The sequence below is a fragment of the Metarhizium brunneum genome, chromosome 3 (genome assembly GCF_013426205.1).
Source record: "Metarhizium brunneum chromosome 3, complete sequence".
Lineage (NCBI taxonomy): Eukaryota > Fungi > Ascomycota > Sordariomycetes > Hypocreales > Clavicipitaceae > Metarhizium > Metarhizium brunneum.
The window spans coordinates 4,669,053-4,686,181 of record NC_089424.1 but is presented as its reverse complement, the minus strand read 5'-3'; the positions used below and the strand labels follow the sequence as shown (position 1 = coordinate 4,686,181).

Below are 17,129 nucleotides of genomic sequence, written 5' to 3'. Positions count from 1 at the left end.
TTATAAATAGCTATAATAAATATTAGTAAGTACTTATAAGAGATATATATATATAAAAGTAGTAACTTATAATTAATTATATTAGGTTTTAATAGTAAAAAAGGTAAATAACTTAAATAAAAAGAAATAAAACTAACTTAAAATATAAGTAAAATTATATAAATATATTATATATATAGGTATTTTAGGTTTTTAGTATAAATTAGTATAAATTATAAGCGCGAAGTTTACCTTTATAATAATAATAGCTAAGGCTATTATAAAATAGCTTTAGCTAGTAATTATAATATAATACTAATTATACTAGTATATTTAATATATTATAATATATATATAAATAATTTACTTTTTTAGTTTTTTACTATTTTTAGCCTAATATAACCTAATATTATTTTAGATTTTACGCTTATATAATACCTATATTATATATATAATTTTATTTAATTATAAAGTAAATTAACTATAAATTAAAAAAAAATTAATTATTATTATTAATATTTAATTTATTATAAAAGTTATTTTTATAATTATAATTATTATAATAAAATTTATATATTTTTTAAAAGGTTTTAACTTAAAATTTATTTACTTTTAAAATATTTTTTATTTTTTTAAATAAATAAAATAATATTACTTTTATTTAATAATAATTTTTATACTTATTATTAATTAAGTTTAACTTATAATAAAAAAATATTATAATTTATTAATATTTAGTTAATTTGCTTTATAATTAAATAAAATTATATATATAATACTAGTATTATATAAGCATAAAATCTAAAATAATATTAAGTTATATTAGGCTAAAAATAATAAAAAACTAAAAAAGTAAATTATTTATATATTATAATATATTAAATATATTAGTATAATTAGTATTATATTATAGCTTATTAGTTATAGTTATTTTATAATAACTTTAGCTATTATTATATAATTAAACCTTATATATTATTATATAAACTTATTAACTTTATAATTATAACTTATATTAAGTTATATTAAAAACCTAAAATACCTATATATATAATATATTTATAAGGTTTACCTTTTTTTATATTCTAAGTTAATTTTATATTTTTTTTTTTAATATTTGGTTAATTTGCTTTATAATTAAATAAAATTATATATATAATACTAGTATTATATAAGCATAAAATCTAAAATAATATTAGGTTATATTAGGCTAAAAATAATAAAAAACTAAAAAAATAAATTATTTATATATTATAATATATTAAATATATTAGTATAATTAATATTATATTATAGCTTACTAATTATAATTATTTTATAATAGCTTTAGTTATTATTATATAGTTAAACCTTATATATTATTATAACTTTATAATTATAACTTATATTAAATTATATTAAAAACCTAAAATACTTATATATATAATATATTTATAAGGTTTACTTTTTTTTATATTTTAAGTTAATTTTATATCTAAGTTATTTACCTTTTTTATTATTAAAATCTAATATAATTAATTATAAGTTATTACTCTTATATATATATATCTTTTATAAGTACTTATTAATATTTATTATAATTATTTATAAATAATAATAATAAGAAGATAACTAAGTATAATAAAAAGCCTAATATAAGTAAGTTACCTATTATAACCTTTAAGAGTTAAAGCTAATAAGGCTTAATAAGTAATATAGCTATTAATAAATTAAAAGCTTTTTATAATAAAAAAAATACTTATTTTAAAGCTAAAAATCTTAATTTTATAAAAATTAAAAAAATTATAAAAATAATTAAGAATTTAAAAAAAAAAGCTTTTAAAAATATTAAACTAAAATATAATACTAAAAAAGCTATAAAATTAGCTATAAAAAAAGCTAATAAGGCTAATAAAACTAAGGCTAAAAAGGCTAAAAAAGCTAAAAAAGCTTATAAGGCCAAAGCTACTAAATAAATTTATATTAGCGGTTTTACCTTTTCTAGAGGGGTTAATTTTATATTTAAGTTATTTATCTTTTTTATTATTAAAACCTAATATAACTAATTATAAGTTACTACTTTTATATATATATATTTTTATAAGCACTTATTAGTATTTATTATAGCTATTTATAAATAATAATAATAAGATAACCTTTAAGTATAATAAGCTATTAAATAAGCCTAATATAAGTAAGTTACTTATTATAACCTTTAAGGGTTAAAGCTAATAAAGCCTAGTAAGTAATATAGCTATTAATAAATTAAAAGCTTTTTATAATAAAAAGAATATTAATTTTAAGGCTAAAAATCTTAATTTTATAAAAATTAAAAAGATTATAAAAATAATTAAGAATTTAAAAAAAAAGCCTTTAAAAATATTAAACTAAAATATAATACTAAGAAAACTATAAAATTAGCTATAAAAAAAGCTAATAAGGCTAATAAAGCTAAGGCTAAAAAGGCTAAAAAAGCTAAAAAGGCTTATAAAGCTAAAGCTACCAAATAAATTTATATTAGTAGTTTTACCTTTTTTAGAGGGGATATTATAATTTATAATTTATTTTTAAAAAAGTATTAAAACGTATTTATATTATAATATTATAATTAATTAATTAAAGTTATATCTTTTAAATACTTTTTATTATTAATATACTTAACTTATAATTTATATTATTTATATATTAAAAGCCTTTTTTTTATTATTATATTTTCTTTTACTTTATTAATATTAAACTAGATATAATAATTTTAAGTATAATTAAAATAATAATTTAAAATTATATATTAATTTTAATTTATAGTTAATTTACTTTATAATTTTTAAATTAAATTATAATAAAAAAATAAAAAAAAGGCTAGTTAATTACCAGGACCTATTAATAATATAATTAATAGCTGTATCTAGCTAATTAAATAGTAATATATAATTAAAAAAACACTATATATATATATTATAATACGTTAAATCTACTAGCTTAAAAGGTGATTTATAACCTTATATACTAGTAAAAGTATATATATAATAATAATAATAACTTATAATTATATAAGTTATACCCTAAAAAACTTAAAATAATTTAATATAATATAAATTAATAAAGTTTATACCTAACTTTTATAAAGCTTATTATTTTTTTTATAATTACCTTATTTTACTTTTATATATCTAATTTAAATAAATTACTTTATAAATAATATAATTACTTATAAGTTTCTGGCTTTATATTACTCCCTAAAGTATTACAGCTTACTAATATTAGACTTAATTAGTAATTAATAATCTTATTATAATTATAACTAGTACTAAAAAAGGTAATAAGCCTAATATAAGTAAATTACTTATTATAACTTTAAAAATTAAAGCTAATAAGCCTAAAAAAGTAATAAAAAGGCTATTATTATAAAAAATATTAATAAGAAAAAAAATATATTATTAAAAGCTAAAAATATTAAAAAAATTAATAAACTTAATAAAATAGCTAAAAAAGTAAAAAAAAAAGAAGAAATAAAAGGGAGAATTAAAAAGAATACTATAAAGCTAGTTAATAAAAAGTAGCTTTATATTATAGTTTTCCCCCTTATTATAAAGGGATTTACTTTATAATTAAATAAAATTATATATATAATATAAGTATTATATAAGCGTAAAATCTAAAATAATATTAGGTTATATTAGGCTAAAAATAATAAAAAACTAAAAAAATAAATTATTTATATATTATAATATATTAAATATACTAGTATAATTAGTATTATATTATAATTACTAGCTAAGGCTATTTTATAATAGCCTTAGCTATTATTATTATAAAGGTAAATTAATTTTATACTTATAACTTATATTAAGTTATACTAAAAACCTAAAATACTTATATATATAATATATTTATATAATTTTACTTATATTTTAAGTTAGTTTTATTCCTTTTTATCTAAGTTATTTGCTTTTTTTATTATTAAAACCCTGCTATAAATAACTAATTATAAGTTATTACCCTTATATATATATATTTCTTATAAATACTTATTAATATTTATTATAGCTATTTATAAATAATAATAATATAAGCTCTAAAAGTATTAAAAAGCCTAATATAAGTAAGTTATTTATTATAACTTTTAGGGGTTAAAAGCTAATAAAGCTTAAAAAATAATATAATTAATACTAGATTAAAAGCTTTTTATAATAAAAAAAATAACTATTATAAAACTAAAAATCTTAATTTAATAAAAATTAAAAAAAATAATAAAGCTATTAAAAATATAAAAAAAAAAGCTTTTAAAAATATAAAGCTAAAATATAACTTTAAAAAAGCTATTATATTAGCTATAAAAAAGCCTAATAAGGCTAGTAATACTAAAAGTAAAGCTGCCTAATAAATTTATATTAGTAGTTTTACCTTTTTTAGAGGGTTAAAATTATATATAATTTTATTAACTTTTATTAAGAAATTTTAAGTAAAATATAAAAAATCTCTTATATAAATTAATTATATTTTTTAATAAGCTTATTAAGTAATTTTATTATAAAAAAAGTAATTAAATAATAATTATTAATATATAATAAAATCTACTTTTATAACTTTTAATATAAAGTAAATCTAATTTCTGGCTTTAATATATACTTAGCAACATAAAAAATAAGTTCGTGCTATCCCTCTATTATATATAGCAGGGTAAATACCTATAAAAATTATTTTACTAGTAATTAATATAACTTTATATATAAAAAATAATTCTTATAATTCTAAAATAATAAGCTATTACCTTAAAAGTATTTTTTTTTTACTTTTAATAAAAGTATATTTTAATTAAAATAGCTTTTAAATAAATAATACTTTTAAGTAAAATATTTTTTTTACTTAATAATTTCTTTAACTTATTAAGTAAGTAATAAGCCTAAAAAATCTAGGTATTTTTTTACCTAAAAACCAAAGGCCTTTTAAGCTTTTTTTCTTATAAGTATATTAAAGACTAAAAACTAAAATTAGGGGTAAGCATTAAACCTTCTATCATGGAATTAGTATGGTAAATAATATAACAATAAAATAATATACAGCAATATATACTATATAATAAGCATTTTCTTATATTATAATAATATAATATACAGTTTACTATATTATGATAATATAATATTAGGCGATTTATATTAGTAATATATTACTTATATTATTTAGTAAAATAATTATAAGGTAAAGTAAAGATTACTTATTTACTAATAATAATATTAGTAAAAACACTAGGTAATTAACTATTATATTATATAGATAATAATTTATACTTAGCTAATATAATCTTAATAATACTATTAAATAAATATATTATATAATCCCTTAAGTTTAAGATATACCTAGCTGGCTAGTCCTTTAAAAGCTCTTAGTTTTTTTTTTTTTTAATACGGTTAATTTTTGCTTTAAAGCACGCTTCTAGTAAAAGTAAGCCTATTACTAGCTATTTATAATAATGCTTTAATAGTACTTATATTTTATTTAAATATTATAAACTAAAGGTTTTATAGTATCTAATAACTTTTTAGTATATTTTAGCTAATAATTATATAATCCTAGCAAGAAATAAACCTTTTAGTACTAATTATTACGATTTTATATAGCCTTTATAACCTTTTATATAAAGCTAAGAATATTATAAGTTTTTACTTATATACTAGATAAAAAAATTAAAAGTAAATATTATAATTAATAAACTTAAAAGAAGAAATAATACTATAAGTATTATAAGAAAATATATTTTTATTCTAGTAAAATTATAGCTCTAGCTAAGCACCTAATAAACCTTTCTCTTAATAGCTATAATCTCCTAAAAAGCGCTTTATAAACAGCTAAAATTAAAATAATATAAACTATTCTTAAATAAGCTTATCTTACTACTTGTAACGGCTAAGGTTCCCAAGGGATAAACTAGTCGTAGTTTATGTTGGCAGAGCTACTAGGGCAGTCAATCTGAGCAGTTGGGTGTTATGTTGGTAATAGGTCGTAGACCGTAACCAGGTGATCAGAGTCAAAGAGTTGTAAGTGAAGCTTATTCAATGTAATGATCGGTGTTGAAAGCTAAGGAGCTAGAGTCTATCTATGAAGCGAATTTGGGGGTCCCTATATACTACGGCGTTTACCCGTTGTTCACTGAAGTCCTGGTGAACTATGGTTATATGCGTGCTACTGGTTCGTCTGGAGTTCACTGAATAGTTAGTGAACTCTCCCTTATTGGCGGCCTGTTCCGACTATTAATCTGTTACCCGCTGTGCCTGTGCTGTCCTGTGGCTTATGCAGCCGGCCTAACCTGCGACCTACGCTGCAGCTTGTGACTGGGTTGTAATACGATGTCCCCTCTCCTATGGTCTTGCCCTTAAGACCTAAGCCTTGTTTTATAAATAGTCTTGTTTGCCCTTTCTTCTGTTGGTTGTAAGTGTTCTGCTTCCTTGTAATGTCTTTCCTTTACCATGTCTAACCGTGTGGATAAACCTAAGAGATCCCGTTCTACCACTAATTGCGTTGTGACCGCCGCCTTTATTCGTGAACAGGGTTTTGAGGTATTGCCTTGTAGTTGTTGTTTTGAAAAGAAGAGTTCTTGTTGGGTTGTTGAGAGCATTGGTTGTTGCGCTCTTTGTTATTCTCTGGGTTGTTCTTGTGATAGTTCTTGCACTCCTATGGCGAACTGTACGTGCGGGGTCTTCCTGCTGTAGTGTGTACTGCTGACGTGTTCTAGTAAACTGTATTACCGAGGAACTTTGTCGGCTTGAGAAGGAGGAGGAATTGACGGAGGAACTGTTAATTGAGAGGCGTTGTAAGGCTTAGCTGGAAATAGATGAGGCCTTAAATTGTTTGATGCGTCTTTGGCGTATGCGTTGTTATTTGCGTGAGAAGGGTCTGGAAATGGCTTGTCGTGACTTTGCTTCTCTGGAGGAGATGGAGGATGCGGATCGAAAGAAGGAGGAGGAGGAGGCTCGGAAGCGTGAATTAGAGCAGGTTCAACGGCAAGAGTCTGAGGCTGTTTGAGATGCTTAAGACTGGGGTGCCTTTGATGTTTTGGACTGGGGCGCTTTGCTTAGCGCTGAGTCGCAAGCTGCTGGTGATATTGCCGTAGCAGGTGCTGGTAATTCTTTAGGTGTTCCGTAGGTTCCCATGTGTTTTCCTTGTCTCCATAGTTTTTCTATTTAATGAGATATTGGCGTGTTTTGTTTTTTGTTCTCATGTCTAGGATCCGTTCTACTTTGTATTCTGTTTCGTTTATGACTTCGATGTCTTTTTCTGCTGGTGCGTTGCTTGGTGCCTTTTTAAGGAGTGAAATGTGTATTATAGGATGATTTCTTATAGTCTTTGGTAACGAAAGTTTATAGTTGTTTGTTGATATTTGTTTTTTGATGGCGAATGGTCCTAATTTTTTGTAATCTAATTTGTCGCTTGGTCGTGTTGTTTTGATGTTTTGTTGGAGTAGGTAGACCATGTCTCCCTCCCTAAAGATTGGTCCCTTCAATCTTTTCTGATTATGGTATTGTGCCATTCTTTTTCGTACGAATTCCAGTTCGTGTTGCATTTCTTCGTGTAATTTTTTTAGTTTATCTGCTTGTAGCATTGCTTGTTCTGCTTGCGGTCCTTCACGCTGTATTTGAAATACTTCGGGATTAAATCCGTAATTGGCGTAGGCTGGTGTTTGCTTTGTCGATTCCGATATCGAGCTATTGTAAGCCAATTGCGCTGTAGGTAACCATTTAACCTAATTGTCCTGTTGATGGTTGATGTAGTATTGCAGATACTGTTCAAGCGTCTGGTTCAATCTTTCCGTCTGTCCATCTGTCTGTGGATGATATGCAGTGCTTAACTTGTGATTCGTTCTAAGTTGTGCTATAAGTGCTTGCTAAAACTTAGAAGTAAATGTACTTTCTCTGTCCGATATGATTTCTTCTGGCAGTCTATGGTTGCTTGCTATTGTTTGTAAGAACACATATGCAAGTTCTTCTGCATTGCTTGCTTCTTTGTACGGTAGAAAGTATCCATACTTTGTGAGTCTATCCGTGACCACGAATATGCTGTTATATTCCACATTGGTTATTGGTTCTTTTGATATTGGTAGCTTTGTAATATGATCGAAAGCTATCGATTCCCATGGTCGTGTTGGTACTGGTAATGGTTGCAATTCTTCGTATGGCTTATGTTGTGAAGCCTTACTTTTTCTGCATTGTATGCATTTGTTGACAACCTTTTCGACTACTTTCTTGATTCCTGAGAAATCGTATTGTCGTTGTATCTTATCCAGTGTTTTGCGGATTCCTTGATGTTCGTAAACTGGGTGTTTATGCATTTCTTTGATGTATTTTTCTTGTAAGTCTGGTGGTATCCAGATTTTTTCTTCATATATTGGTACTCCTCCTGGGTAGCATGTGTATCCTATTGGTACGTCTCTAATGTGTTGGATATTGTTTGTTGCCTATTGGTGTATTTTGCCGTATACTGGGTCTTCTTTTTGTACTTTTAATATGGCATTCAGTTGTCTTTGCTGGAAATTGCTATTTTTATTGATTTTAAGGAGTTGTCTTGTTGCTGTAGGTACTCTTGTATTGTAGTTGCTTCTTCGACTTAGAGCGTCTGCTCGTCTGTTCTTGGATCCTTTTTGATGGATGATTTTGTAGTTGAATTCTGAAAGATATTCGGCCTATTGAATTTGTTGTCCATTTAATTGTTGCGTCGTTGTAAAATGAGAGATGTTTTTATGATTGGTATACACCTTAACTTTGTGTTTGCTTCCCATGAGATAGTGTCTAAATTCCTTGAAAGTATTGATGATTGCTAGGAATTCTTTGTTGTAGATGGGGTAGTTGAGTTTTGCTCCATGAAGTTTCTTTGAGTAGAACGTAATAGGGTGTAGTTTTCTGTTATTGTCTTTTTGTCTAACTTGTGCTCTTAGAGCAAAGTCTGATGAGTTGGTTTCTAATTCCGTTTCCTTTTCTGGGTTGAAGGTTCTCAAAACAGGTTCGGATGTGATGAGTTCTTTGATCTTGTTAAAGGCACATTGCGCCTTATCGTTCCAGTCCTACTGCTTATCCTTTTTGGTGAGTTTATCTAAGGGTGCTGCGATTTCGCTGTAGCTCTTGATGAATTTCTTGTAATAGTTCGTAAAGCCTTTAAAGCTTTGTATGTCCTTGACATTCTTTGGTGTTGGCCAGTTCCTTACTGCCTTAATCTTTGTTTTTTCTATTTGTATCTCGTTTGGTCGTATTGTGTGTCCTAGGAAGTCTACTTCTTGTGTATGGAACTTACATTTTGTTGGTTTAAGTAATAGTTTAGCGTCTTGTAGTGTTCTTAGTACCGTGTGTACGTGTTCCTTGTGGTCTTTTAGGGTTTTCGAGAAGATTAGTATATTATCGAGATATACTACCACGAAGTTATCCAAATATTCTCGTAGTACGCTGTTAATTATTCTCTGGAATGTTGCTGGTGCATTGGTGAGCCCTATTGGCATTACCAAATATTTGAATAGTCCGAACTTCGTTCTGAAGGCTGTCATCTATTTGTGACCCTTCTTTATTTGAATCAAGTTGTATGCTCCTTTTAGGTCTACTGCGGTGAACCAATTCATACCGTGTAATCGGTCCCGTAGTTCCGATATTAGTGGCAACGGTGTTCTGTCTTTCATGGTAATCGCGTTTAATTGCCGATAATCTACTATTAACTGTAATTTTCCGTTTTTCTTTGGAACAAACATAACTGGGTATCCAGCTTCTGATGTCGATGCTTTGATATAGCTTTTTGCTAGCATCTTGTTGATGTATTCTCGTAACGTTTCGAGTTCTTTTGCGTTTAAGTTGTAGATCTTGTGGAATGTTGTTGACTTTCCATCTGCTAATTCGATTTTATGATCCCATTAACTGTGTTCGGGTAATCCGGTTTCTAATTCTTCTGCGAATAATTTTTCGTATTTCCGGTATTCCTTAGGGATATTCTTGAGTCTTTCTTCTTTTGTTATTGGGCTTTTGTCGTCTTTATCGTTCTCGTTTCTCTTTTCTCCTTCGAGTTTCTTGTTTGTGTTCGCGAGGTCTTTTCTTAAGGTGGTAATAACCTTTTGGATCTTGGCTTTTGTCTTCTTGTTGCTTATTGTTGTTCGTATCCCGGTTTGTAGCGCCGTTGAGGTTGTTACGGTGGATCTAATTGTTTTGACTGCTTTTCTGCCGCTTGTTTGTTGTTGTTGGTCCTTGGATAACTTGCTTGAAGGTTTTTTTTCTTTAGAACTTTGTTTATGAGCTAAGTTATGACGAAATTTCGTTCTTTCTTCTGAATTCTGCTGATTCTGTTGGCCTGAAGTCTCGTTCCACTTTAGTTGGCCTGTCCTCTAGTTGATTAGTGGGTTACTCTCCTATAACCATGGGTACCCTAATACTAGGTCGTGTTCCGATACGTCCATAATATCGAGTTGAATTACTTCTGAATGACCTTGAATTTGTACTTCGAGATGATCAGTCTCTTGGTTAATGATTCCGTTATTATAGGCAAAAAGTTTTCCTTCGATATTAGTTAACTTGTATGGTGCCTTTTTGTGTTTCTACGGTAGTTGGTAACGATTCACAACTCTGGGTGAGATATAATTGCCTATCGCGCCACTGTCCACAAGTATGCGAACGCGATGTCCTATGACTTCGGCGTCTAATACTATCTTATTGCTTTGTCCGCTTTTGGTTGCGTTGAGGGTTATTAGCGTCTTTCTCTTTATGCCAGCTTGTAGCCCTTTTACAGATGGCGTGCCTCGTTTTTTGAGTTTTCTGGAATAGATTCTTTTGCGATTTGTTGTTTTATTTCTTGGTACTATTTTGTAGGTCTAGTTCTATTTTGTGGGTGCTTAAAGCAAAACCTATTGTTAAATATTTGATATAGGCGATTGTAAATTTGGTTTTTTATTTCTCTGTGTTTTTCGCATCTTGGGTTGTCGCAGTTTACCGCATATTTCCTGTTGTATCTGGGGTTGAACTTTTGTTCGTTGTACTATTTATCTAGATTTTGTTTATTGTGGTATGTTGATTTTGTGGTTCCCCTGGGGTCTTTCTGTTTGAGTATGTTTAATGCTTGTTGTGTCTGTTTGTATGCTGCTGGTGTTCCACATTGCTACTTGTGCTATTCTTTGGCCTTATCTACTATATGTTCTGAGCAATTTGGTAGTGGGCATTCCATGTGGTCTTTTGTTTCATATTGAGGTGATTTGAGTAGTAGCTCTCTTTGGTGCGTTGGGATCTTTCCCTTATATACATATTGATGCTACTGCTTGTTCTTTGTATATACATGTAACTGGTATGTGTCTGATTCATATACGTCCGTAGGATCTGTATGAGCTCGGCATTTGATGGGTGTGTTTAAATCGGGTTCCAAGATCATCGTTTGATTGTTATTGATTATCTTTACTCTTTATTCTAGGAGTTCCTATCTGAAGTATGGTGCTTTGATTGGATATCCTTTTATCCTGATTGGAAATGTATCTAGTTGTGCCTTGGTTTGAAAGTGTGCCTGGCATATTATAAACGCGTATGATGCCCATGCTAAACGTGTGTGTTCCGTGTGTCTTGGTGAGAGTCTAGGATTGTCTTCCTTTTCTCCTTCCGGAAACTATAGTGTCTGGTTTTCTATTGCCGTGGTGGTGTCCACTGCTAGAATAGGAATTGCGAAATGTTTTCTTGTTGGTGCGGGGAAATATCGCTGTACAGCTTGTTCTTGTGTGGCTGTCAGCCTTGCAGGCGTTTCTTCCTTGTTTTGTTCGTCTTCGGACGCTTCTGGAGTATCTAGGATTGCGTTGTCGTTATCGACGCTTATTTCCCTTACTCTATCTTTCGGTTCGTTGAAGGTGGTGAGGATTTGTGCGTCTTGCTTCTCCCTATATTGTTGTTCCCTTCGAATCTTCCTTGCTTCTGCTTGTTGTTGCACCTAATCGAGAATTTCTTGGTGCGAGTCTTCGTCCAAATATTCTGGCGATTTTGGTTCATGGAGTTCCTTTTGTCCTGTTATTGTAAGCGTTCTCTTTTCTATTGATTGTTTGTCTAGGTCTTCTTGTACCAGTTGTTGGGCTACTTGCAGTCCGTTTCCCATGAAGTTTATAATTTTCTTTTTTGGTTTTCTTGGTTCTTTTGGAAACTATCCTCTTTCTTGTTTGCTGCTTATGTGAACGTAGTAGTTGTCGTTATAGCAGAAGGTCTAGTTGAGGTTCTTATGTTCCACCTCTGATTTGGTAACTTCGATTTTCTGTTGGTTAGTAGAATTGAGTTGTTTCTTATCTTCTTCTGGTACTGGCTTCTATTCTTTCCTGGGTTTCTTGCATTTATTGGCGAAATGTCCTGGTTTTCCGCAGTTGTAGCATTTCTTTTCCTTTTTGTTGTTTTTCTTGGTAGCGTCAAGCTCCATTCGTCCAGGGTTAAGAGTGTGACTATAGGCAATAGGTTCGTCACGCTTTCTGCGTTGATTGGCTTGGTAACTCTTTCCTTTGGTAGGGTTCTAGGTTCCTTTACCCTGTTTCTTCTGTATGCGTTGCTGATACTGTTTGTTATCGATTCGTACCGCCATAGCGATGTAATCCGATAAGTTGTCTGGTCTGTTCTCTTTGTAGAGTTTATCTTTGACTTCTTCCTTAAGTTCTTTATAGAAAGCTGACATAAGAGGTTCGTCCTCCCAGTTAAGCTGAGATGCGAGTTGTCGGAAGCGAGCGGTATAATCGGATGCCGATCCCTTCTGCTTGAGCCCGTTGATGTAGTACTCAGCAGCTCTAGCTTCATCAACTGTTCCAAAGGCTTTCTTGATGGCTTTTTTGAACTCATCGTAACTTTCGAAAATGGTGTTGGTTTCTTCTTTGCGGTTGTCTTTTTCTTTATTAAGGTAGTCCCTTATAATGGGTTCAAACCATGCGAGTGCTACTCCCGTTATACATCCTCCTGTGTGTAGTACCTTGACAGAGGATTCTTCCATTTTGTTTGGGAATTGTTGGTGGTAAGCCCTGAGTTGAGTGAGGAATTCTTGAAGCGCACCTGGGGATCCGTTGTATGGTCCTGGTGCCCTGGGTTTAAGGATTTCTCCTAAGTCCTTTTTAATTGTGGTAGTAGTTGTGGCTTGTTCCTGCCGTTCTTCTTCTATCTGTTGGACCCGTTCCTGAAGGCGTATGATCTCAGCAAGCATCTCGTGAGCAGAGATGGTTGTTGGTCCTTCTCGGGTTTTATTTGATCTAGATGCGGTGGTAGTCTTGCGTGGTGCTATATTGACAGTTATTAGGTATTGCTTAGAGTGACGCGGTAGTAGTCTGAACAAGAGCTTTTAACGTGTAACGGCTAAGGTTCCTAAGGGATAAACTAGTTGTAGTTTATGTTGGCAGAGCCACTAGGGCAGTTAATCTGAGCAGTTGGGTGTTACGTTGGTAATAGGTCGTAGACCGTAACCAGGTGATCAGAGTCAAAGAGTTGTAAGCGAAGCTTATTTAATGTAATGATCGGTGTTGAAAGCTAAGGAGCTAGAGTCTATTTATGAAGCGAATTTGGGGGTCCTTATATACTACGGCGTTCACCCGTTGTTCACTGAAGTCCTGGTGAACTATGGTTACATGCGTGCTACTGGTTCGTCTGGAGTTCACTGAACAGTCAGTGAACTCTCCCTTATTGGCGGCCCGTTCCGACCATTAATCCGTCACCCGCTGTGCCTGCGCCGTCCCGTGGCTCATGCAGCCGGCCCAACCTGCGACCTACGCTGCAGCTTGTGACTGGGTCGTAACACTACTAAGAAAAATATCTAAAAATACTATTAGCTTAATAATTAATATAGAAGCTTAATTAACCTAGACTAGCTTAAAGTATTATATATAAGGTTTATTACTGCTTATTCTCTTCTAATATAGCTTATAAAGTGCCTAAAATTCTAAGTAATATTAGCTTATATTAATATTAATATTAATACTTAGCTTTTAGGGTTATACTAAACTATTAAGAAATAGATTATATAGTAATATAAGAATCAGAAAAAAAAGGTAAAGTAATATATATAATTAATAAAATTAAGAATTTATATTAGTTATAACCTTTAAATATCTCCTAACTTTTTAGTAATTTTAGGTATAATTACTTATTATATTACTAAAAACTATATGCTAGAATACTATACTTTAGCTATAAAAAATATTAATAATAAGTATAATAGTTCTTATCTTGTTATAATAATAATAGAAATAGTTAATAACTAGGGTTTTACTTCTAAACTAGGATATTTTATAATAGATAATATAAGTAATAATAACACAATAATAAAGTCCTTTTCTCTTAGTTAATACAACTTATTATTTCCTTTAAATACTACTAATACTTATAGTGTAACGGCTAAGGTTCCCAAGGGATAAACTAGTCGTAGTTTATGTTGGCAGAACAACTAGGGCAGTCAATCTGAGCGGTTGGTTGTTACGTTGGTGATAGGTCGTAGACCGTAACCAAGTGATCAGAGTTAAAGAGTTGTAAGCGAAGCTTATTTAATGTAATGATCTGTGTTGAAAGCTAAGGAGCTAGAGTCTATTTATGGAGCGAAATTGGGGGTCCTTATATACTACGATAGATCACTTCTCCTGTCGTGATGTTTCCCTTTGGATCGCTGTTGTGACCGTGATCCCGCTTATACGGATCACGGTTCCTTCTGCGATCCAGATGTGATGGTTGCTCTGACTATTAATCTGTTGTCTGCCCTGCCTGTGCCGCCCCGTGGCTTATGTAGCCGGCCTAACCTGCAGCTTGCTTCCTGTATACGACTGGGTTGTAACACGATGTCCCTTCTCCTATGGTCTTGTCCTTAAGACCTAAGTCTCGTTTCATAAATAGCTTTGTAGCCCTTTTTTCTGTTGGTAAGTTCCCTCCTTCTTCTATTCTCTGGGATGTTCTGCTGATGCCATGTCCGGTCGCATTTCCAAGCCGAAATCGAACGCGAAGAAAGATAATGGTCGCGAACGTGCCAATCTTGTTGGTGTTATAGATTTATTTGGCTGCCTTGTGGATATGCCTTGTACTTATTGTTTTAAAAACGGTAAATCCTGCCGTATGGTGGATGGGAGATCGCGATGTAGCGAGTGCGTGCGGCGTGGTCGCCCATGTGATGGTGTTTTGGTGGCTTCTTCTTGTGGGTGCTGCCACAGCCCTTGTTTTGTCTGTATCCTTTTGCTGATAGTGTTTCTTAGTAACGCGCTTGCTGGAGCAACAGAAGAAACTGGAGTCGGAGGAGGAGGAGGCGGGTGATAAGCTGTTGGAGCTTTATATACAGCTGGCCGACCTTTAGTCTCAGCTCTCCACAGCCGTAAATTGATTAGCCCGAATACGAAAGATCCGGAATCGTGTTAAGGATAAAAGTTTGGAATTATTTCGTCGTGGTATAGCGGAGTTGGATGCTGAGGATGGGATTCTGCCCGCTTTAGACGCTCACGAGCGTTGGGTGGTGAATGATTTGGGTGCGATGGGTGTTCCTAAAGAGAGTGACTGGTCTGCTTTTAGGTTGGGCGAGGAGTTCTTGGATCTGGGTCCCCTTATACCTCCTGCGCCTTCTGGTGAAACTGCCTTAATAGGTGCTGGCACTTCCTTAGGTGCTTTATAGGTTCCCATGTGTTTTCTTTGTGTCTATAGTTTTTCTACTTAATGAGGTACTAGCGTGTTTTGTTCTTTGTCCTTATATCTAGGATTTGTTCTACTTTGTATTCTCTGTTGTCTAAGACTTTGATGTCTTTTTCTGCTGGTGTATTATTTGGTGCTTTCTCGAGAAGTGAAATGTGTACTATGGGATGATTCCTCATAGTCTTTGGTAGTGAAAGTTCGTAATTGTTCGCCGATATTCGTTTTTTGATAGCGAATGGTCCTAATTTTTTGTAGTCTAATTTGTCGCTTAGTCGCGTTGTTTTGATGTTTTGTCGGAGTAGGTAGACCATGTCTCCCTCCCCAAAGATTGGTCCCTTTAATCTTTTACGATTATGGTATTGTGCCATTCTGTTTTGTACGAATTCCAATTCGTGTCGCATTCCTTTATGCAATTTCTTTAGTTTATCTGCTTGCAGTATCGCTCGTTCTGCTTGCGGTCTTTCGCGCCGTGTTCGAAATACTTCGGGGTTAAATCCGTAATTGGCGTAGGCTGGTGTTTGCTTTGTCGATTCCGATATTGAGCTATTATAAGCCAATTGCGCTGTAGGTAACCATCTAACCTAATTGTTCTGTTGATGATTGATGTAGCATCGCAGATACTGTTCAAGCGTCTGGTTTAATCTTTCCGTCTGTCCATCTGTTTGTGGATGATATGCAGTGCTTAACTTGTGATTCGTTCTAAGTTGTGCTATAAGTGCTTGCCAAAATTTAGAGGTAAATGTACTTCCTTTATCCGATATGATTTCCTCTGGCAGCCCATGATTGCTTGCTATTGTTTGTAAGAACATATATGTAAGTTCTTTTGTATTGCTTGCTTCTTTGTACGGTAGAAAGTATCTGTACTTTGTGAGTTTATCCGTGACCACGAATATGCTGTTATATTCTATATTGGTCATTGGTTCTTTTGACATTGGTAGCTTCGTAATATGATCGAAAGCTATTGATTCCCATGGTCGTGTTGGTACTGGTAGTGGTTGCAATTCTCCGTATGGCTTATATCGTGAAGCCTTACTTTTTCCGCATTATATGCATTTGTTGACAACCTTTTCGACTATCTTCTTGATTCCTGAGAAATCGTATTGTCGTTGTATCTTATCCAGTGTTTTGCGGATTCCTTGATGTTTATAGACTGGATGTTCGTGCATTTCTTTGATGTATTCTTCTTGTAACTCTGGAGGTATCCAGGTCTTTCCATGGTACTTTGGGATAGTTCTGGGTTCTACGAGATATTCTTTTGGCGTGTCTGCAAACCTAACCTTTTCCTTTGCTTATTGTTGGATTTTCTTGTATACTGGGTCTTTGTCTTGTACCTTTAGTATGGCATTCAGTTGTCTTTGCTGAAAATTGCCATTTGTATTAACCTCAAGAAGTTATCCTGTCGCCATAGGTACTCCTGTATTGTAGTTACTTCTTTAACTTAGAGCGTCTGCTCGTCCGTTCTCGGATCCTTTTTGATAGATGATTTCGTAGTTGAATTCTGAAAGATATTCGGCCTATTAAATTTGTCGTCCATTTAATTGTTGCGTTGTCGCA

General features: G+C 31.4%; 2 protein-coding genes across 2 annotated transcripts; one reads left to right on the top strand and one right to left on the bottom strand.

Annotated features, from left to right (window-relative positions):
- Positions 1–6,855: 6,855 nt before the first annotated feature.
- On the top strand, positions 6,856–6,978 carry G6M90_00g066560 (uncharacterized protein; the record flags this gene model as incomplete). The annotated part of the gene is made up of 1 exon (XM_066130833.1): positions 6,856–6,978. One exon carries the CDS (start codon positions 6,856–6,858, stop codon positions 6,976–6,978), a length of 123 nt encoding a protein of 40 aa, XP_065986780.1.
- Positions 6,979–12,447: 5,469 nt separating this feature from the next.
- Positions 12,448–13,122, bottom strand: RTL1_1 (Retrotransposon-like protein 1; the record flags this gene model as incomplete). The annotated part of the gene is made up of 1 exon (XM_014683883.1): positions 12,448–13,122. The coding sequence occupies one exon, from the start codon at positions 13,120–13,122 to the stop codon at positions 12,448–12,450; it is 675 nt and encodes a 224-aa protein (XP_014539369.1).
- Positions 13,123–17,129: the final 4,007 nt, after the last annotated feature.